Raw genomic sequence first — 21,497 nt, 5'->3', positions numbered from 1 at the left:
TGACATTTCCAATGCCAACCCGAAATCTGCAATTCAAAATGTTACTGAATGAGCCAGTACCAACTTAATTTCGATTTTCCAAAGCCACCCGGGATGTCAATAATTCCTGAATGGACTGTATGTCATTTGTAGTAAGTAAATTTTGTCCCCAACATGAACTATCAAATTTGACATGAAGCGCGCGAAAATGAAAACATATCAGTGATACGATATTTCACTCAATTTGCTAGTTACTCCACAAAGAACGCACTTCTTATGTCCCATGGTGAATCAACGTTTCATATTAACCCTAAATATATGGAAATAAATACCTTTATATATCAGAAATTCAGAAAACAAACTTCAAGCGCGCCAAACGACGTGAAACAACCGATGACACTAGGAGAGCAATAGTTGCCAAACCTTGGATTTCAGCAGGTAGATACAGAAAATGATAAATAATCTGCTTATTATAAATTCGACAATTAGGAAAAATATCGGATTCCAAATTATCAAATTTGCATATTTAATCGGGAATCACTCAAATAAATATATTTCATTCAATTCAATATACATTCATAACGATATAGTAAAATTGTGGATTTGAAAATATATCACAATCCGACACCTTAATCTAACCATGTTGGGGACATGTGAAAATGGCGTATACTGCCATTACTGTTTACTGTTTAGACTGTAAACTGTGTAAAAACACTAAAAACCGACTAGACCGCGTCTGGAAAGCCTGGAATTTTCTCATTCTTTCGAACAATCCTCCTGTGGAAGTCTCTCATCATTATATTTTTATCCCGTTTCGAGATCACTTTCTATCGGCCAATCAAACCGTCTGATGGGAATAAGCGAGGACCCCCAAGCTCCATCGAGCGCACCGAAAATACCCCCTATATATCAATCGAGCGCGTGGCGTCAGAACAACACCGCGTCGATTCGTTTGTTTTGCTTTGAGACGTCAGCGTCGTTCGCCTGCTGGTAAAAATAGAATCGTTCCGTCGAATTTCGACCGCGTCCGTACAATGGGTACGCGCAGGGCCGGCGTTAGGGGCGAAACGGTGAAGAGACCGTTTCAGACGCCACTTTTTGAGGGGCGCAAATTCGGCCCAGTTTGTTGGTCACTTTTCCATATTTCATCCTTGATTCTTGAAAACAACATCAGGTTGTCCCGCTCCGCTGTGTTTGTCAACAGTCCCTGCGATAAAAATCTCCAAACCACCTTTACAGCCTACACCTTACAGCCGCCTGTATAATAAATAGGATATGGCAGCCTAACCATTATAAACATAATTTCCTATAACAAGCAAGGATAATGGGAAGTAGGTCAGCCAGTGAAACACAACTTTTCAACTGAGCGACGTATCGTCTGTATATTCAGACTTCTTCACTGCTAGAATACAATAATAGACCATTACAGAATCTTTGAAAAACTTTAGGTGGTGACTCACCCTTAGTTAATTGTTGTCGGCTTACGATGTGACATATAAAAAAATTGAACACACAGTATATAAATAAAATTTTGTCAAGTATTTACACTTAAAATAATAAATTAGAACAGACATCACATTTAAAAATTATCCTTGTTTATAATATACATTGCGAAGGACGTGAAATTGCTGATATTCCCTATAACCCTCATTGAAAGAGGGATGAAATCATCATGTATTTCACAAAGACGAAAAACAAGACTATCTTCGCTTTTGAATTCTTTGGAAGCCGATGATTCAACTTATGGAAAATTCCTACGATTTTCCATCTGAAACTAGTTACTCTTAAATGTCAAATGTTTTCAGCGTGTTTGATGTTTGATGCTTTTTCAGCAGGGGCGCCGAAAAATTCTTTGCTTCAGGCGCCAAAATTACTAGCGCCGGTCCTGGTACGCTACGCGCTAGGGTTCCGTAAGGAGGACACGTTTCGCCTCGTTATCTGGGTCGGATAAGGGACTTGGGAGTTGCTTCACCTGGGGATAACCGCTGATAACTCGGCGTCTTATCATCGTTATCAGTTATTTTTGAATATGTTCGGACTCGAATTTGAAATTTTTACATAGTGGAAGTGATTGCGGTGATTGGCGGGTTCAAACTGCGGTTTACGACGCTACGTTTGTTGCTAAACTGATGTACGACGCCTCGATTTGTCGGAATTTTCGATTTCGATTTGAAAATCTTGAGTTTTCATGAATTTGAGTTGTCCAACTTCTTGATTGTCTTATAAACACCTTCTACATTTTTGGTCCAAACTGCAGAGAGAAATACTGCGTTTGCAGAATCGAAAAAAAAAAATACCAAAAATAACTTTTTCCGCCGAAATATTAAAAAAAAATGTGAGTCCTAATCGCCACCATTTTTGTTATAAGAATCCCATTAACTCATGAACTGTTGAGTTTTTCCCAAGGTATGGCATATTGCCGAAATTGTCATCAAAAATGCTATATAATGATGCAATAATATACTGGGTGTGCCATTTAAAATAAGGAAGTTGTAGTCTGTTTCCAGTATAACCGAAAGTTGTAGAGATCTAAAAATATTTTTCGGAGGAAGATCATTGTCTCAAACCCCAATATACAAATTTTCAGTTCAAGATTATGATAAGTTTTCCATAAACGTCTAATAGGCTATCCCGGTGAATCACCCTGTATTTTGATCGTGTTATTATGATCCACAAGACATCATTGTCAACATAAAACAAGGCGTTGTATATTATATTGAGGATGAAAAGTAAGATCATAACAAAACCCTGTTTTTAGCCTGAACAGCCATTTTTTTCGAATAATATTTTTTTTTATTTCTTTAAATTTTTTACTTATCTCATTCCAAAGTTAACACCTAGTAAGAATGATTTTATTCCAACAATTTCCCTTGGGGTTAGGTTAGTCATTGATCAAAATTTCAGAGAAATTCAACAGTTGAACAAAAAATATGAAAAATCAATAAAATCAATAATGTGTTGTTGAGTCTCCCCAATGTCTCAGGCACTTATACTCTCAATGAGATTATCGATTTCCTCTCGAGGTATCTCATCTCAGACTACTTGAACCTCTTGCCGTTATATTCGGTTTATCGAGCTTCTACTGTATACAGGGTGTCCCACGGCATCGGCATGAACATGGTCCTTCGCATAACCCCACAAAAAAAACCCAAAGGCGATAAATCTTAAGATCATTTTTATGGAACTACATATCTTTCAATTCCATATAATCAATTTCAACCCAAAAAATTCAGTATTAATTTGGCTATAACGTTGAAAATTGACGGTTTGAGCTAGCTTTAGTTCTTGTGTCAACTGAACTTCATATGGATGGAGATGCAAAAATACGTCATAGTTTGCCGTAAGAGAGGCCCAAATGTTGTGCGCGCTGAAGAATATATAAATATGGATCTTCTTCAAACTTTCACTTACAGCAGCAATATTTTCGAGGGTACATTTCGATGATGTATGGGCCAGTTCTGTATATGGTAAGACATGTGGCTCCACCACCTCCTGAATGTAACGCATAGCCGTCATGTTGCCTCTGATGAACACTTGATGTTATCTGCTTCCATAAATATTATCCCCTCATACCATAAGAGAATACATGGACAAACTTACCTTCAAAAAGATTTTTGGAGAGTTTAACTCTTTTGCCTGATTTTGTACTAGTCTTACCTAATTGACTGTAAACTCTCGCATACGACCCAATTTTCAATTTGTACGCCCTTCGTTCAAAACAAATCGTTATCAATAACCCGATCTAATGATTTAATTATGGTAAACCATTGTTATTCGCCATTTCGATTATAAAAGCGGTTTTTACGACCGTTTTCCGATGCATTCTGAGACGAATCTCATCCGTTTCCAGGTCTCTTTCCTCTCTTGGGCCACGCTGCGATGAATATAAGGCCTCAACTGTTGAAAATCTACGAGAACCACTTCGTACCACTGGGAGAAAGGATGAGGCCCGCCCTGAGTGGTTTCCTCAGCGGGGTACTACCAGGCATAGAGAGCGGATCAGACCATTTCGAAAGGTGAGCTTTATAATGTGCCATTAATATCACCAACCAAAGTTGCTCATGGTGAATGACTCCTCTAGACTTGAAAGTTGAAGTAGCACCACTCTTGTCCATGGGATTTCAAATTAGTGTTTGACTCACTTGAGAACGAATCACTTAATTGAAAAAGCATGCAAATAGTCTTTAATTTCATTCATTAAACATTTTTTTTTCAGAACCAACGATCTTTTGGAAAAAGTCTGCGATGGCGTAGGTGCCTCATACTTCTACACCTGCATGTGGCAGTGTGTAGCAAACAACAGTCCTGTAAGGTTGTCGGCTATAAGCTTTGTACTAGCGCATTACAGCAAAAAGATGCCTATGGAAGACCAGTTGTACTTGATGGGCCATGACATAGACCTTATGGTGAGTAATGTCAATTGCTACTATGATTCGAAATGCAATAATCTGATCTCACTCATCAAACATGCAACCAGGGTTGAGCAGTCGAGTAAATCAATCAACGGAAATGAAGCTATGAAAAAGGACCCTATGAAGGTCCAGCCTTAAGTCACTCACAGTACTTTTATATTTGAATAAATCTGTATTCTAAAATTGTCTTCAGTACTAGAGTACATGACACTAGTCCTAATACTCAATCTTCTGTCCAGCCCTGAAAGCAATGACAACACTACATAAAGGAAAACTCTATAAAACGTTGATAAAAACATAAAATTGATTTGGTTTTCAGAGGAGTACTATTATAGGAATTTGAACTTGGTTTTCTTTTGATTACTAGGTTTGTGGCTTGTGTGCTGCAGTGCAGGACTCCAGTGTCTTGGTACAACGTTCTGCTTTGGATCTGCTTATGGTATGTTTTCCAATGAATAATAAGCAACTTCTCTATGCCGATATGGTGAGACTTGTAACTGCAGCACTGTCAACTATATTGAGGAGAGATATGTCACTGAATAGGCAAGTTTGAAGTAAATACTTGCTAAGAGCTTAAGTGAATTTCATCTTAAATGATGAATGTAATGAGTTGCTTTCAAGAACTCAAAAATATACTGAAATCTCAGCAATGTAATAAAGTGCACGCGATAGATTACCATTATAAATTCATTGAACATTGTAGAAGTTCCCCTTTGAAGACTCTTATATCGGAGCTTTATTTAGTTTTCGCATTGTTTGTTAAACAAGTTTTTTTTTTCAGGAGGTTATACTCTTGGCTTTTGGGAACAGAATCACACAGTGTGCCTGCAAGTGCGTCAGACAGAGAGATCGATTTGACAGATACCACAAACACGTCTGTCGCTTATAACCTTCTGAACGACGCCATAAGGGTCATCTTGACAAACAGCAGTTCTAAACCACAGATCGACATCAAACCCTACAGGCTGTTAACCTCTCTTTTTGACAAACCTCAAATAGGTCCAGTGATTTTAGACAGTATTTTATATGATGTTTTCAGAGCTCTTTATTTATCTTGCCTGAATTTACAAAAAAGCAAAAACGGTTCTGCCAGATGTGTGTCGTTCAATGGAGATTTGAACAGTTTGAACATAACTGATGATAGGCTAGTTAATAAGCAGTTCATCTCAAAGAATTGTCAGGAATTGGTTAAAAACGCTAATTTGTTATTTAATACCTTACAAAGCTATTACATATGGTCGTACGTTGAGAAACTGTTCAAACAGTGTGTAACGAATATAAAAAATTACAAGAACAGAGATAAATGTCAAGTGAATGAAATTGGATCGGGCGTACCACACATATTAGAGACATGTATTTTGACTGAATTTCTTTTAGACATAATTCCAATAGAATCATATGGCGAAAGTAACGCCAATATACAACCTAATTTATTCAATAACATTATAATTATTATGAAGGAAAATTTGGATAGTTTGAATTCCATCGAAATAATCGAAAGTCTGAACTTGTGCAACAAAATCTTAAGCAAAATCCAACCAGTGACTGTAACAACTACAGATAAAGTAACTGTTGCCATTGGTGATGAAGCTGTTGTTGAAATTGATAAAAAATCGGATTCTTCCGTAAATATCGAATCATCGCAAGATGAGGGTGACCAACCAGTGAAATCTCTAGAGAAAAGTAAATCAGATTCTAGGCTAAACGAGAATATGAATAATTCAGAACTACTTACGATAGAGGAAACCAGAGAGAGATCCAACAGTAATCAAATGCCGAAGAAAAAGGAAAAGTTTAGCCCGAAGATTGATAAAAAATCCAAAAATAAAAAGTCCAAGTCAAGTTCTAAATTGTACGACATGAAAAAAGAAGACTTATGTGAATCAGGTGATGAGAATTCGGAAACTCAGGATAGTATCAGAGAGAAAGAGGAAGAAGAAAAGAAAGAACCTCCCCCTCCTCCTTTAAAAGTGGCCACAGTTGAAAACAAATCGTTTTTGAAATGCCTGGAGGAGTACAAAAAATTCTATGTGGTTTTCGTTGAAGTTAAAGTGCTACCCGATGTGAACATCCATAAGTTCTTCAAATCCATGGTTTGCGATAAGAATGAACGTATCAAGAAATTGCAAAAACTACTAGAGGATTGTTTAAGTACGCATACAGAATTTGAACCAATCATTGTCAGAGACATCTTGTCAAGATGCAGTTTCTCAAACTCTCTGGCCACCACTCCTGATTATCCGAATTCAGAGTATGAGAAAGCTACTTCTATAGCATGTAATATTCTCTTGGAGTTCTCGGCATTTCCTAATTTGACCAGTCATTCGATTTCTGGTGAGAAGACTTTACCATCCTGGTTGGAAGCTTTGATTGCAGCTTCTTGCTGTAGGAATTCATCCAAAGAAATACAACTGAGCGCCATGAATGCGATGTTGGAGATTTTTTCGCTTGCCAAAGCTCAGAATCCAAGCAAAAATGATGAGAGTAGTAATAATGTCATTATTACTGGGATCCTTAACAGGGAACATGTCAATTATATTGAGGAAAATACTATAGTCATTGAGGTTAGTTGTAAATCAAGTATATAGTAAAATTGACAGTTAGTAATGATAGGTTAGCTCCATGTTTAGACATTAATTGTTGCCTACAGTAAAGCTATGGTACAAATGTCAGATAATCAACTGAAAATTGTTAGCTGTCGACAATGTCTCTCTTAATTCATCGAATACGTTCAATAGTTGGTATCTGCACCAATAATTACTGGAGATGGTTTTTTATTTTTACTCCAAAAGGTTAGGTTAGCAGAAATCTAGATACCTGTCAAACTTTTAATGATTCTTCCATACAGATTCTAATTTTTTTTTTAGGAAATGTCCCAAATTTTGTGGCAGTTCCTGGGCCAAACTGACAATCAGAATCACACTATATTATGTGTAACTCTACTATACCAGATACACAATATTTTTGATGATAAGCTTTTTGTTGAAAGAATTATTGGAAAGTACCTTTCAAGTGAAAACTTGACCTTGGAATATATAAAACGCTTCTTCTTGGTCTGGCACCTTGGAAGAGATTTAAATATAAAATTACCATTGAACAAACCCAACATAAGAAATTTTGACAGGTAAGATTATTCGAAATAATTTTTTAAATTTTGCATAATTTGTTTGCACCTCCTTCACAGGTCACTGTTGAAAATCTTGGACAATCTGCAGAACTACGAAAAACTTAACCTAAAACTCCTGGCAGAATCTTTCCTATCCCACAGCCTTCTTCACAACGATATACCACGAATTTTGAATCCGCTTTTAACCAAACTTCTATCTCCAAATACTGCTAGGGTGGCAATTAGACATGTTAATATTCAGGACTCAGATTGTCAGAGCGAAATTAACGTTCAAGATAATGTCAAGGTGGAACACAACCAACCGAAGATAGTCTATGCAGTGAGTAATGTAAATGGTAATATAATGTATCACGTAACAACAGATGGACCCAGTCCTAAACAACAAAAGAGCAAATGGTTTATGTTCTCCAAAAACAATAAAAAGTTTCAACCGTCTGTAGTCAATGTTACGACAAGTGTAACAGAGGATTTATCCAATGTTGTCACAAAGAAAAACAAAGACTTTAGGGTACAACAGGTTTCTCCAAAATTCGATAAGAATGGCAAAGGAAATGTAAAACTTTTCATCAATCCTTTAAGTTCTAAAGAGATATATCCTACAGGACTAAACGGATCATATTCAAAGCTAGACCCTCACAAGTCCATGAATTCCTCCTCAGAAAGTTTAACCTCCAGTAACGATTGTACCAGTCATGATTCTCCTATTAAGAGCTTTCCAAACGAAAAAGAACCAACGACGATGGATTCAGGTTATGAATCAGTTGTGAAAAGTAAAACACAACCAGATATTATAGGGATGCTTTCGAATGGACCATCAAAGAAAATACTTGAAAAAATCGAACCAATTGAAGATGGTGTCAAAGATAAATTCGTAGATCCAAAGCTACCGAAATCCAGAAGTTTCGACGAGAAAAGTGCCAGTATGGAGAATGCTAGTGAACAGGGTAATTCATTGGTTCATAGTTGGTCCTACTGCTTGTCGGATTCTGAAAACTTACATGCTGAGTTGGAGTTGAGCACTAGCGCAGAAGACTTTTTCAAAACCAGCGATAAAACTGTTATTGCAGAAATAATGTTGGATTTATTAGACAGAGTTTGTGAAAGGATAGATGGTGATTCTGAAATCACAGATTCCAGTTCGACAACTACGAACAGGCATTCAGATACAGAAATTAGACCAAAAATTCATCATTCTTCGAAAAATTTCGTTCTATATCCGATCCATTCACATATATGCCTGTATTATGAAGTGTTCGACTCTAGTCAAGTTTTTTATGCTCTTCAGACTCTAAAGAATTGTATTCTGAGTAATCCACAGCTTTTTATTAAATGTCTGGCCACTAGCGGTTTGAAAAATCTTCAGAACAACGAAGTCTTGTATCTTTTAGCAAGGCATCGTAAATCAATCCTGGGATATCATTTCACTGGGGACTTGAATCAGGAATACGTGAATTTCTATAGAGGCTACATGTTCTTAGACGTTATAATCTCCATCTGTTTAAATTATGCAAGAACTTTCTACCCTTGTTTGGATGATGTACATCTTACAAACGAAGAAATGAACATGAATTTCAAGATTCAGTTGGAGAGTTTAGAAATCCTCGATGTAATTGTAAAGAATTTAATAGCTATTGTTAAGGATAATACTAAGGGATTTTCAAGTTATATTGCTGATATGCTGGTGAAGTGCAAATTGCAGAAGATCTTATTGCATTGTTTGTTGACATCTGTAAGAACTTTCGATGAAGATATGACTTTTGCTGAAGAGGTTCTGATGTTCAACAACTTTTTATTGTTTGACTCGAATCAGAACGTTGGAGAACATATCGAAGCTTTCCAAATACAGTTATTGAGGTAAGTTTTATTTGTTCAATCTTGACTTACCTTATTGCTTAATCACAACGTAATAAAAATATTTTCGGTCGCTTAGTTTTTTGTGGGCGTGTCCCAACTTTTTTTTGCAATGGGAAACCTATTTTTTCCTTTCACTTTTTGAAATCCGACTCGAAGGACCCAAATGATTAATATTTACTTATTATGACTCTGACTGCATTATGGTTCTTCATTCTGAATCATTATTATAAATAAATATTAAACAGATAGTTATATGTTTGCTTTATGAGTTGGTGTGACAGGATTTCTGTTATTTTTAAGGTTAATCCAATCTCTGATTGTCCTGGAATTTAACGTTTTTCCATCGTCAAAACCCAGCGGTCCTGCTTTGGAACAAATAGCCACCGCTGTTGTTACGGAGCTAAATTATACGCCAACTATGCTGACTCCCTATCAGCAGATCTTTTTGTCGGCCATTATGAGTGCCTTGCGTCAACATAATATGAAGAATCTGCAGGAGAAATGGCTGAATATGGTCACATCCTGCTTACCTTACTTTGGTGAAAATCTCAAACAAATATCCATCAGTGTTATCCACCAGATTTGTAATAACATTGAGGATATAGGTAAGAAGAATTATCATCACGTTTTTTGTTTTTTTTTAAGACTGTTTCTCTTGATTTTAGCATCAAGTTATAGGAACTGGCAAACAAGTGGTGAACTGTGCCCTGATTATGCGGTTACTCAGCTAGAATCTCTTACAATTCTTTGTCACTATAGTTTGTTAGACTCCAGTCAGACAGTTAATCAGAAAAATGTACCTGAGTCCGGTTCTAATCCAGTGTCGCACCCTAGCGAGATATTTAATAATCTTTTTAACGCTTTCTTTTCGCCATCGGCCACAGATGGTTTTCCCTCTGTGAAGCCAAATGCTGATCACTATCAGAATGCGAGAAAGACCATACTTAGCCACATGCCCAGGATTATTTCTAGGTAATATTCAAATTGAGATTTATTTCTATTATCGATACTTAATGATTGTATTTTAATTTTCAGTGTTGCTAAGTTGTGGCAAACTATAGTTAGCCTAGAAGGTGACTTTAATAGTGTGTACGGAAACTTGAAGATTGTGAAACAGCAGCTCCTCGAATTTCTTAGTCCTATCGCAGTGCACCACAGTTGTAGCTTCTTGGCTGCTATAGCTGTGGCTTGGTTTGAAAGGAGGAACGTATTTTCAAATGTCAAAACTGTAAGAAGCTCGAGTTGCTTATCCCACTAAAACTGATTTGTATCTATATCTTTTAGGTTCTTCCTGAACCAAATGCTGGTCAAAATAACCTTGTGTACCTCATTTCGGCAATTAGGGTCATACCCTTGGACAATTTAGTACAAACTGTAACGGCTGTGATAAAGAACCCTCCCACAACTGAAGGATTGAGCTCGGACATCTGTCTGGATGTGTCTGTCCTAGAGTTGTTTTATTGGTGAGTCGAATCCCTAAGTTGATCTTGTTGTTTGCTGATTCCCGTGATTTTTCAGTTACATGAGAAACGCTTCCACCTCTCAATTGCTTGAAGCTTGGACTTCCCTATTAACCCTTATCAGAGAGGGCTGTGCGCTCAGCCCTTCGGCGCAGTTTCTATTGGCTGCTCTTCTTCATGAACTCATGATTAAGTGCTGCCCTCTGGAGGATCGTAAAGATCAGAAAGATCTACAAGATGTTACGAGCAAGGTAATTCTATCAAATGAGGTGCAAACTTTCTCCATCCTACTAATTATCTGAATAAGTCTGAATACATTGTTGACGATAAAGACCAAGTAATGAAATATCATTACATTTCAATCACCACCCCAATAAAAGCTTCTAACGCCACTGATATATTTATTATGGAATAGTTATTTATAATACAAGTGCAGAAGGCATTGATATTTCTCCACGAGTTCAAAATTCAAAAACGAGCCACGAAGTGGCGAGTTTTTGAATGAACGAGTGGTAGAATGAGCCTTCTGTGAGAGTATTATACATTATTTTCTCTAATTCATTGCATATTTATTGAAATTAATGAAATATTTCCATAAATATCATTTAGTGATTTTTGCATTGAAATAAGTTGGTTGGCAGAACTGATTTCTTCAAGGCAAATTGATGAATTGACAGATAAAGCCGTGGTGGAAAGTTCGGAGTACCAACATATAATAATAAAATACAACAATGAAAACTGTGCGTTTCTGATATATTCTCGCACGATTTTGTTCTACTAGATGTGGAAGAATGAACGGAATAACCACAGAATTAGAGAAAATAATGTGTGCAATCTGTTCCTGAAGTTTACACCCTTAGTAAGGGTTACTGATTCTCTTATCGTATTTTCAGTTGATAGAGTCAGTAGCACAAATATGTGGGTCTTGTCTAGAGCAAACAACATGGCTGCGTAGAAATTTGGCTGTGAAAGAACAGGATGAGGACCATTCTCCTGACGTCAGTATTATCAACAGTGGTGCTACAGAGAATATGATTGGAAGCAGCCACAGTGTTCAGGCTCAACTGGTTGGTTATACCCTGGTGCATTTAGATAAATATTAACAGTTTATTTCTTCAGCTTCTAGCGGAAATTTTGTCGCCCATCCTCGATATCTGCTTTGGATCCTCCGAAAAGGAGAAGGTTAACACGATCCTAACCTCTTTAATGTACAACATTGTACCTTACCTTAAGACTCACACCGTACGTAACATGCCCAGCTATCTGGCGTGCTCTAAACTGCTAGCCAGCCTAAGCAGTTATCAGTACACGAGGAAAGCGTGGAAAAAGGATGTATTCGATCTGTTGTTCGACAACGCCTTCTTTCAGGTGGATCATTCCTGTCTTAAGTACTGGAAGGTGATAGTCGATAATTTGATGACCCATGATAACATTACTTTCAGGGATCTAATGAGTAAGTTCAACCTCTTTTTATCTGTATTGACAATAAGATTTTGCTTATTACTCGATAAATATACTTACTTATGGGTACCAACCTTGAAACATAAAATATACTTGTTCAATTTTCAGATAGGGTTTCGATGCCTCAAAGCGGCAGTTTGAGTTTATTCACTTCCAGAGAGCAAGAGTATGAACAGAAAGCTCAGCTGTTGAAACGATTAGCATATGTAATATTCTGCAGTGAGATAGACCAATATGCCAAATATATGTCTGATATTCAAGGTAAGGTTATATACTATTCTGTTTAGTCCTTTCGTGATGATGTATTTATTTCAGAACAATTGACTACTAGTCTGAGGTTGCCCTCTCCAAATATACAGGCACAGGTATTCCTCTGTTTTAGGGTTATATTGATAAGAATGAGTCCTCTTCATGTCACTTCTTTATGGCCGATCATCATAAGCGAAATGCTACAGGTGTTTTTGCAGATAGAACAAGAACTGTCAACGGATACGGAAGAATTCAGGTCAGTATATAAATTGTTGATGGAAAACTGAGAAAAATTAGATCATCTCAATTCATTATCAGTCATTGTAGACTTGGGCCAAGGTCTGTAGATTAGACAGGTTGTCTCGTAACTTGGGTTGAAGAGTGGGGTAACGTGTCATCCAGTGTCTGTCAAGGTCTATAGAGTTTCTGTATCGCCATTGGCCATCATTGACAGACATTTTATTGTAGCTATTTTATGATTGAAGATATTAAAGACTATTTAGGAGAGGCTACAAACGATGATATATGAGATTAAACTAATAAGAAAATCCGTGAAAACCCACGATTTCATTACAATCAAATATTATTTATTTGAATGTGTAAACCGAGTAACGTCACGAATGGTTGACGCTGATTGGTTGAAAGTTACGGGACAACCTGTCTAAATCTATAAACCTTGGACTTGGGCGACAATTTACTTTGGAGCTGCTTCATCATTCATAACATTTTTTTTTGTGAAATATGCTATTAGAGGGTGCTACTAACTTAAAAATCTCGGTCTCTTTATGCTTTATCTTTTTTATAACGTTGATTTTTGTTGTTTTAAACATATTTCGAATTACTAACTATCCAGTGTATGATAAGTTTCAGTAAAATAGCAGATCTAGGTCTTCAATAATAAAATGCTCGTCTTTATGTATCAAAAGTTCAATTTCTTCACTAATTTCATTATTTTATTTATACAAATTATAATTTTTGTTTCAATACTATTGTTTATGGTATAATTGATCATTTTAAAATTTCAAATAATGGATAAATTCAGTTGATAGCTTCAGCCTAGTTGAATTATGTTGGATAATAACAATATTTTGTTTGTATTTTGCATGCTGGGATTCATCTAACAGGACAAACAACAGGTAATTCCATCATATTGTATTATTAACATTTCTCTTCTTGTAGTGACATATTCTTCTGCTTCTGTAGTGTTTTCTTTTTTGTTTTTGTTAGAATGTTCGTTTTTTTTGAAGTTATTTTTTTCTCAGTTCTCACATAAAGTTATTGTCGTCCCTTGATGCCAGCTGGGCTATAAACAGTAGTAATGGGCTCCATGCTCTTGGTCATCCGCATTGGCTGAGGTTACAACTGTCAACAGCTAAGTTACTGGACTTGACGTTGCTTCTTCCTGCCACTACTTTACCCCAGTTTCAGATGTAAGTATATGAAAAATTGTATATAGTAGGAAAATGTGGAATATGATTCTCACACTAGATACCCCGATTTCTTCTTATTGAATTAATGTTTTTTCAAAAGGTATCGATGGGCCTTTGTAGGCGATGATCTGGATCGCATTCAAAACTCCAATGCGGTGTCTTTCACCCCGCATGTAGTTCGAATCGCAGAACAGATGGACAAGAAATACAACGCCACAGATCAACTGGCGATGAGGAGAAACGAGCTATTGCTCACCATGAACAGCATCAGCCAATTGCAAGACTTGCACGGATTCTTCAAAACGCTAAGTCTGTGTTCCGACCGGCACAGAACAGACTGCGTAAGAACTTATTCTTCCGATACACCCTTGGCAGATCGCCAGACCGATAAAAAATTAGATGTCATCCTGGAGAAAATTGATAAAGTAGTCGAAACAGATTTTCTCGACAAAATTCCTAGATAAATTGCCGCGTTTTTCCTATATACCTTTTTTCGTACAAAGTATAGATCAAAAGGATTTAGCTCACCTATTAATATTCACTATTCCCAATTTGGTGCAAAATTAAAATTCGAATATTATTATTACTTCTAATCACTGAAAGTTTTTGATCTATTCTTTGTATTATATAAATGCTAAGTTTTAATTTCTGTAAAGTTGCCCGATTTTCCTTATATTTTTATAAAAATGATATATCCTGTAATTTGAATTTTTAAATCTAAATTATTTCGATTTCACTTGTTATTTTTGTAAATAATAGTTTTGTATAGTTATCGAGTGGTTCAGAAAATAATTATATTCCTCGATATGTCAATTTTTTCTGAATCTACAAGTATTTTCAGGTTATTGTGATCTATTCTCGAGAACATGAGGATTGATTTTATCAAGATTATGGTAAGATTGTAGAACTAATTTTTGAGAGATGATATAAAACAACATTCTTTAGAATGTTTGGTAAAGGGTAGGGAAAATACAGCAATAATGAACAGCAATGTTCAATTCTTTGGAGTTTGTATTTTTTCTAATATTGTTAATATTTGGTTGTGATTTTCAATGAACTTTTGATAAATTTTAAGAAAATTATTTGAATATGTTTCAGTAAGCCTCGCTTAAGTTCAGTAAGGGGTGTATAATAGAACCAATAAATTTCGGTATAATTTTTTCATCAAAATTACTGGGTTTATTCAATTGAAATGGACATTTTGTATACCAATACAAAACTGAGATATCTTTATTATAATTTTAACAGGTTATTACAAAAAATGACAACTTCAAATAAATTCAGTAGAATAATTCAGATTAGTTCTTCATGGGGTTCGTGCAGTATTACACAAAGTGTTTAACTGGCAAGATTTGTTATAGTAATCTTGGTAGAATGTGCGTGAGTGGTCGAAGTGTTAAACCATATAGTAAACCTTGTTTTCAGGCATTTAACAAATGTGATTTTACAATGTGATCTAACTAAAAAAAGTAGGCAAATCTTGCCTTGTTTTTGAAAATTTTCTGTTCAAAATATCTTTGTAGCAAGATATGAGATTTGCTACCTTGAAATATGTTGATATATCTTCTTAGATATATACTGAAATTTGTTATTAAAATTATTTTTATTGCCTACATGTCTTTTATTGTAATGAAGGGTCTTAACTAACTCAATCTCCTAAATATTACAATGCTTATTATAAAATCCATAAATTCAAAAAAAAAAACAGAACATAAAGAATATGAACAGTAACAAGTAGAAAAAACAAATAGATATTGCAACTGCAAGATAAAAGTGACTATTTAAACAATGAAAGTATATATTGCGCTAACTCTTGTTTTTTTTAGACTTTGCTGTCCTCTTTTTCTTTTTAGGGCGTGTGTTCTCCTCAGCATTTTCTTTGGATGAATCATCAAATGCCACAGATTTCTTTCCCTTGGTTTTGTTGTCATTTCCTTCTCTTACACGTTTCTTCGTTTGCTTTTCAGTCTTAATGTTAGATTTTTCAGAATCCAAGACAATTTCAGTGGTAGAAGTAGTATCCTTGCTTGCAACGGTTGAGTTTCCAATACCTTTCAGAAAATAATTATCAAAATAATATTTTTTTAGAGATAAAACAGTAAAGGAGTCAACAATAAAATTATAAAAAAAAGGACCTTTGATGAATGCTCTCCTAAATTAATACACTCACTTAAAAGAATCAAAATATTTTTCACTCATATTTCAAGAATTTGGTTTAGAGAACAGGTATTTCAATTCAGAATCATAAATTCTTTTAATTGATAATGTATTTTGAATTCGGAAATTGTATTTATCAAAATTTTAAAGATATTATTTACTCATACTTACTCTTCTTGCCCAGTTGTAATTTAGTTCTGAAAGTTCTTACATATTCTTGATTTTCGAATTCTTGCGGAGTAATTGCTCCAAAAATCTTCAAACTGTAAAGAAAGAATTTACAGTTAAAGTGCAGGGTTTTTAGAGAAATAAAAATTTATTTACCAAGCCTTCTGGTGTTCTTCTGTCAATTTGGGTAAAAAATTCTGTAAGAGGACTAGTAACTCCAATAAAGGAGTATCTTTGAAACAATGCCTAAAACCTAAGTGGAGCATCTTGAGTACTTCGCCAGAAGCTTTTGTGAATTGTTTCATGTTTCCGAATTTCACTGTTAAAGCCTGCAATAAAAATTCAGATAGTAGAATTGTAAAACAAAATATGGTTTAATTTCATAAATTCTACTCACCATTAACTGTCTAGCTTCTGGGCTAGAAAATGACCTGCATAAAGTTTGGAAAACATGTGATGCCAATTTACTCAAAGTAGCTAATATAAGACAAAAAAATACTTCTTGGCTCCTTGCAAAGATTTTCCCAGCTATGAATTCTATCAGGGCACCATATTCCTCAGATCTCTACGAAATTGTTACGTTACAAACCTTATTTTACAACATATTCAATACTTACAGTGTGATAACATTCAAAGAGAGGAACGATATTGAAAATGTCTAATAACGAGTTGAGAATTAAATCCAACCAAATGCATATTAATTTTTTCCTCCTTTCAAATGTTGCTGAAATTTTATTATCATTACATAATGTTTGTGTAAAAACTAAACTTCATTACTTGACTTATTGTGTATAATATTATTAGTAAGGAATTTAATCACTGCATCTGGCACATGATTCTTCAAACTCAACTGAATTTGATGCTTAAAATCTTCTAGTTCCTCATGTTTCGAAGCAAACTCATAGGAAAATAGATGCAAAAAGCAAAAAGTTTCGAATGCCTGAAAACAAACTGAATTATCAAAAATGTTAATTGAGGAAAGATATACATAGTTGACACTAATAAAAGTTAGAGAAACATCAAACAATATTCAAGAAATTTATGAATGACTCATGGTTTTTGTCTTACCTCAAGTTTAAGGGTTTCATTAGCCTCAGGAGTGGTCATTAATTGAACAAGGGAATTCACATATTCTGAGAAATTACTTTTCAATGAGATCTTCTTCATTCTTTGTTTATCCTCATTACTCTTGTGCATGTCTTTCATTAATTCCTTTATTGTCCACAAGATGAAGTGCTGACAAGATATCATCTGACCTCTACAAATCTGGTTGAAAAAATTATTATTATATTATATATTAAATTGAGTGAAAAGCAAGCCTTTTTATTGCAATATTTTCTTAGTTTGATATAAATCTTAATTTTGAATATTTCAAAAAAAGAACAAAACTTACAGGCACATTTCCCCAAACTGTAAAAAGTGTATTCCATTTGAAAAATGTGTTCATATTGAATTTTTCATATAGTTTTCCTATCTTTTCAAAATGAGAATCCAAAGCCACTTCTTGAGTTTCCTCCTTAAAAAGAAAAAAAAATAATTACTGTGAAAACAGAATTATAATTGGTCTTACGGTTAAATATCCCTCTAAATATGAACTGAGATTTTCGAATAAGTTTACTAAGAATTTGTGTAGGTCTTCTTTAATGCAGGTATTTTTCTCAAAGCACAGATAGTGGAAGAGCTTACAGATATTTCCCAGCAGTTCATCATCTTTTTCATTCAAAAATATTATTCTAGAACTTTTCATCAAGAAAACAAATTGCTAAAAAGAAATGGTACATATTGAAATAAATGGAGTTGGGGAAATTCTTCTGATTATGAGCATATTAATTTCAGACTTTAAATGTAAAATACAAATTACTTACGGGTCGATATGAAGTTGTTAACGTTTCAAAATCAATCATTATAAGTATTTTGAACAAATAATTCAAAATAGCAATTTTATCTTGAAAAAGATCAGTAAGATATTTGAAGTTCAATAAAAATACCTTCGCTATTTCTTCATGGCAATAGGAAGATGGAGAACCTATAACAAAAACATTATTGATTGAAATAAAATCATTTGAAATTTACATGTGAAGTATATTTCTGAGCATATAATTGAAATGCAACAAATAAAATTTCAAAAACAGTGAAAAATACATCTTTACCTTCATATGAATGTTTTCTCGGCACCATACATGAACCCTTTAACTTTTGGTGAATAGAATAATACATCAATTCGATCAGAGAAAGGGTGAATTGGAAATCATTTTCATCTTCCTTTTTATAAGATAACAGAACAGTTATCATTAGCTTATAATTATCTAGAACAGTGTTATGTTCCACAAAAGATTCAACGAAAAAATGTTTCATCTTCTGAAACTATAATTTGATTCAATAAATTTTGTTCCTATAGAATACAAAATTTTTACCTTTGGCACACTTGATATATCCACAAGTTTCTTCAGGAGTTCTACTTCAGACAATTTGGCTGAATTTAGCAGTTTGATTGTGAAAAAACCAGCTACCTTGCCATAAAGGTAACTATTAGCATAGAGAAGTTCGGTAATGTCACTAGTGACTTCCTCTTTGATTGCCTTGGGATAACTGGAAGATTATGATATTGATTTGAGTAATTTTTCAGATTTAATGAATTTTTTCCAGAAAGAAAGAGAACTAGCAACAGATAGTTTCGAATATAATAAATTTCATGCAAATACATCGAAGAAATCTCAGAGATAAATATGTATACAGTTTTCTGCATGCTTGAAATAAGCGGAAAAGAAGGCTATTATTCTGTCCATATATCTGTAATTTTGAAATTTTGAGTTGAAAATGTTCTAAAATGATTCGGCTCGCTAATGAAGAATTCAAAGTGAAAATCGATTCTGTCTGAACAATGACGTAATGTGTTGGAAACATCTTGTCATTCTGTTTTTATGATATGTCATAACTCAGGAATATTTGACTTCAGATATGTGTCCAGAATACTAAATTAATTATATTAAAGCAAAAATCTACGTGGAATTTTGTGAGAAAATTACAGGAAAACATATATGAACAAGAGCGCAAAAAATCCTGACTGTGAAGTATTTTTTTATAATACAAAATAATTAATTAGCATGAAATTAGGTTCCTCTGATTATAAGTATAATATATTTCATTAACGTCATTGACCTCCTTGGGTTTCCATGAATGAATAGGGTAGAGAACAAAAGATCTACATGGTCGCAGTTCCCGGAAGGCTTACCGAACCACGACTCCAGTTCAAATAATAATAATAAGTATATCCAACTTACTGATCAACTAATATTGAAAAAAAGTCCACAGCCTCTACAACTACTCTAACATGAACATCTCTTAGTCTACCTTGAAGTAGTTTTACTATGTCATCGAGATGCTTAGTTACATGCAAATGTAAACTTTTAGATTTAATTAAAGTCTTCCAAACCTGAACTGCACTCAAACGAACTATTTCTGACTAAAAACGAAGCAAACATAAATATTAGTAATAATGTATTAGGTGAAAGTGCTATAGATTATTCTCTTGCCTTATTGCAACAAAATGAACATTTCTGCACTTACCTCATCAAGGGAGAGTTTGAACAAGTGAGCAACACTGTTAGTAAAATAAATCTGAGGCAATTCTATCATCCAACATCCCATTTCTTTTACATTTTTAGCTCGGATCATATACAATTTAACATCAGGGATGTAACTAGAGGCGAAATATAAAATTAGGTAACAGAATTTTAAAATCAAGCAGTACTGACATTATCCAACATAAGTGAATTCGGTGAACATCTATCGGAAGATATGATAGTCTCACCTGTTTTTTGCAAAAACGCCATAAAAATGCTGGATATACTTCTCTGCATATTCTATTTCTTTTTCAATAGGTATATAACTATGTCCATGTTGAGAGTCTCCTAGCTCTAATCTTTTCACAATTCGGGGATAAATATAGTTCAGAGCTTTCAAAGTCAGCCTCACTAAAAACATACTTTTTCTCTTCTAGGATAATGCAATTAGGAACACCTTCTTACCAAGAGTAATTCCTGTGTGTCGGATAGGTCTCAGATTACTCTGACACATATAAAAGAAAAAATGGAAAATATACTTGTGAAATGGTCTTGAGAATAGAATATTTTGCCCATAAGCACCAATTATAATCTTTTCAACGCATTTATATACAGCGGCAGCTAGTGTTGTGCCCAATTTAGAGTTCCTGTCGGCTTCATAGAAAATATATGTATTGGCACTCTGAAAGAATTAACTCTAAATTCTATGAAATGCATCAAGTATTATGAATAATCCTACCAAGATATCCTTATCGACAAATTCAAATTCCATTAGCTTGATTACCTTCTCACAAGAAATAGAGAAGTCTTGATCAAAATCAAAATGATCATCAATTTGAGCGGATTGATATCCACAAAGATCCACGAAGAACTTTATTAAAGTTAAAGTGCCTTTCCTCTCATCAGATCTCAATTCTTCTAAGAATTCAAATACGGTATCCTATGAACCAAATAATGTTTTGGTGTTTTTAAACAAATAATTTAATACATTACACCTGAATTATTCTACCTCACCTCTATAGTGTCGAAGTTTTCCAAGATTTTGAAGTATAATGATTCTGGATATTTGGGTTTGAAAAACTTCCACACCTTACCACGAAATATTCTAGGGTTTGGCCTATGTAAGAACCCACCTAAAACATATTCAATCAAGTAAGTATATTATACAAAATAATATAAATAATTCGGAGTTTTATTACTTACTCCGAATGGTTAAGCTTCCATTTAATGACAACTCTTCAATAAGAGATATAAGTTCAGAAGCATCATCCTCATCATCTGATTCAATTATTGAATCTGATCTAGTTGGAGGTACTTGTGTGATACTCGATATATCAGAAGCTATAGAAAATGTATGAGATAAACATTTTTTCGCAGGAGTACTAGTGGCTCTTGATTCCTGCGAATATATCATGAAAATTTATACCAAATTTAATAGGTGAAGATCAGAATGAGTTCATATTCCTTTTACTTACAAAATAAAATTAAATAACGTACCTGAGACCCCTGCGATAATTTTTGGTTAGCATTCAAAGCTGAAATCTGAGCATGTTCTAATCTTCTGATTTTTCGAGGTGAACAAAGTACTTCCGAATCCTCATTCATTTTTCGTTATTTTGGAATAAAATCTTATTCCA

General features: G+C 34.4%; 2 protein-coding genes across 4 annotated transcripts in view; one reads left to right on the top strand and one right to left on the bottom strand.

Annotated features, from left to right (window-relative positions):
* Positions 1 to 15,583, top strand: part of LOC123673111 (protein dopey-1 homolog) — a 26,036-nt gene extending 10,453 nt beyond the window's left edge. For 2 of the 3 annotated variants that reach the window (XM_045607542.1, XM_045607545.1), the window contains 18 exons: positions 3,830 to 3,995; positions 4,196 to 4,385; positions 4,759 to 4,934; positions 5,173 to 6,955; positions 7,259 to 7,515; positions 7,576 to 9,372; positions 9,673 to 9,977; positions 10,038 to 10,344; positions 10,408 to 10,600; positions 10,657 to 10,835; positions 10,891 to 11,083; positions 11,726 to 11,899; positions 11,952 to 12,285; positions 12,402 to 12,554; positions 12,609 to 12,798; positions 13,667 to 13,678; positions 13,805 to 13,972; positions 14,073 to 15,583. In XM_045607542.1, the coding sequence (XP_045463498.1) occupies positions 3,830 to 3,995; positions 4,196 to 4,385; positions 4,759 to 4,934; positions 5,173 to 6,955; positions 7,259 to 7,515; positions 7,576 to 9,372; positions 9,673 to 9,977; positions 10,038 to 10,344; positions 10,408 to 10,600; positions 10,657 to 10,835; positions 10,891 to 11,083; positions 11,726 to 11,899; positions 11,952 to 12,285; positions 12,402 to 12,554; positions 12,609 to 12,798; positions 13,667 to 13,678; positions 13,805 to 13,972; positions 14,073 to 14,436 (6,941 nt within the window). In that variant the 3' untranslated portion in view covers positions 14,437 to 15,583. The remainder of the gene's footprint in view (positions 1 to 3,829; positions 3,996 to 4,195; positions 4,386 to 4,758; positions 4,935 to 5,172; positions 6,956 to 7,258; positions 7,516 to 7,575; positions 9,373 to 9,672; positions 9,978 to 10,037; positions 10,345 to 10,407; positions 10,601 to 10,656; positions 10,836 to 10,890; positions 11,084 to 11,725; positions 11,900 to 11,951; positions 12,286 to 12,401; positions 12,555 to 12,608; positions 12,799 to 13,666; positions 13,679 to 13,804; positions 13,973 to 14,072) is intronic. The other variant, XM_045607544.1, reaches the window with a different exon arrangement.
* Positions 15,185 to 21,497, bottom strand: LOC123673112. Its single transcript, XM_045607546.1, has 20 exons — positions 21,358 to 21,497; positions 21,064 to 21,259; positions 20,875 to 20,993; positions 20,600 to 20,800; positions 20,326 to 20,542; positions 20,109 to 20,271; positions 19,865 to 19,997; positions 19,579 to 19,760; positions 18,712 to 18,886; positions 18,448 to 18,661; positions 18,163 to 18,323; positions 17,868 to 18,059; positions 17,691 to 17,813; positions 17,366 to 17,563; positions 17,075 to 17,237; positions 16,915 to 17,021; positions 16,695 to 16,862; positions 16,454 to 16,626; positions 16,301 to 16,392; positions 15,185 to 16,023 (listed from the first exon to the last, which is right to left on the bottom strand). Exons 1-20 carry the CDS (start codon positions 21,463 to 21,465, stop codon positions 15,779 to 15,781), a joined length of 3,330 nt encoding a protein of 1,109 aa, XP_045463502.1. The 5' UTR covers positions 21,466 to 21,497; the 3' UTR covers positions 15,185 to 15,778.

Source organism: Harmonia axyridis, chromosome 2, assembly GCF_914767665.1.
Source record: "Harmonia axyridis chromosome 2, icHarAxyr1.1, whole genome shotgun sequence".
In the NCBI taxonomy this organism is placed as follows: domain Eukaryota; kingdom Metazoa; phylum Arthropoda; class Insecta; order Coleoptera; family Coccinellidae; genus Harmonia; species Harmonia axyridis.
This window is presented reverse-complemented; position numbering and strand designations above follow the sequence as displayed.

Excerpts from the sequence above, each read along its gene's own strand:
- LOC123673112 (XM_045607546.1), bottom strand. The coding sequence starts at position 21,465 with ATGAATGAGGATTCGGAAGTACTTTGTTCACCTCGAAAAATCAGAAGA. Across the intron at positions 20,801-20,874 it reads AAAACTTCGACACTATAGAG|GATACCGTATTTGAATTCTT; the intron begins GTGAGGTAGAAT and ends TTTGGTTCATAG. Across the intron at positions 18,887-19,578 it reads TTTTCAATATTAGTTGATCA|TTATCCCAAGGCAATCAAAG; the intron begins GTAAGTTGGATA and ends ATAATCTTCCAG.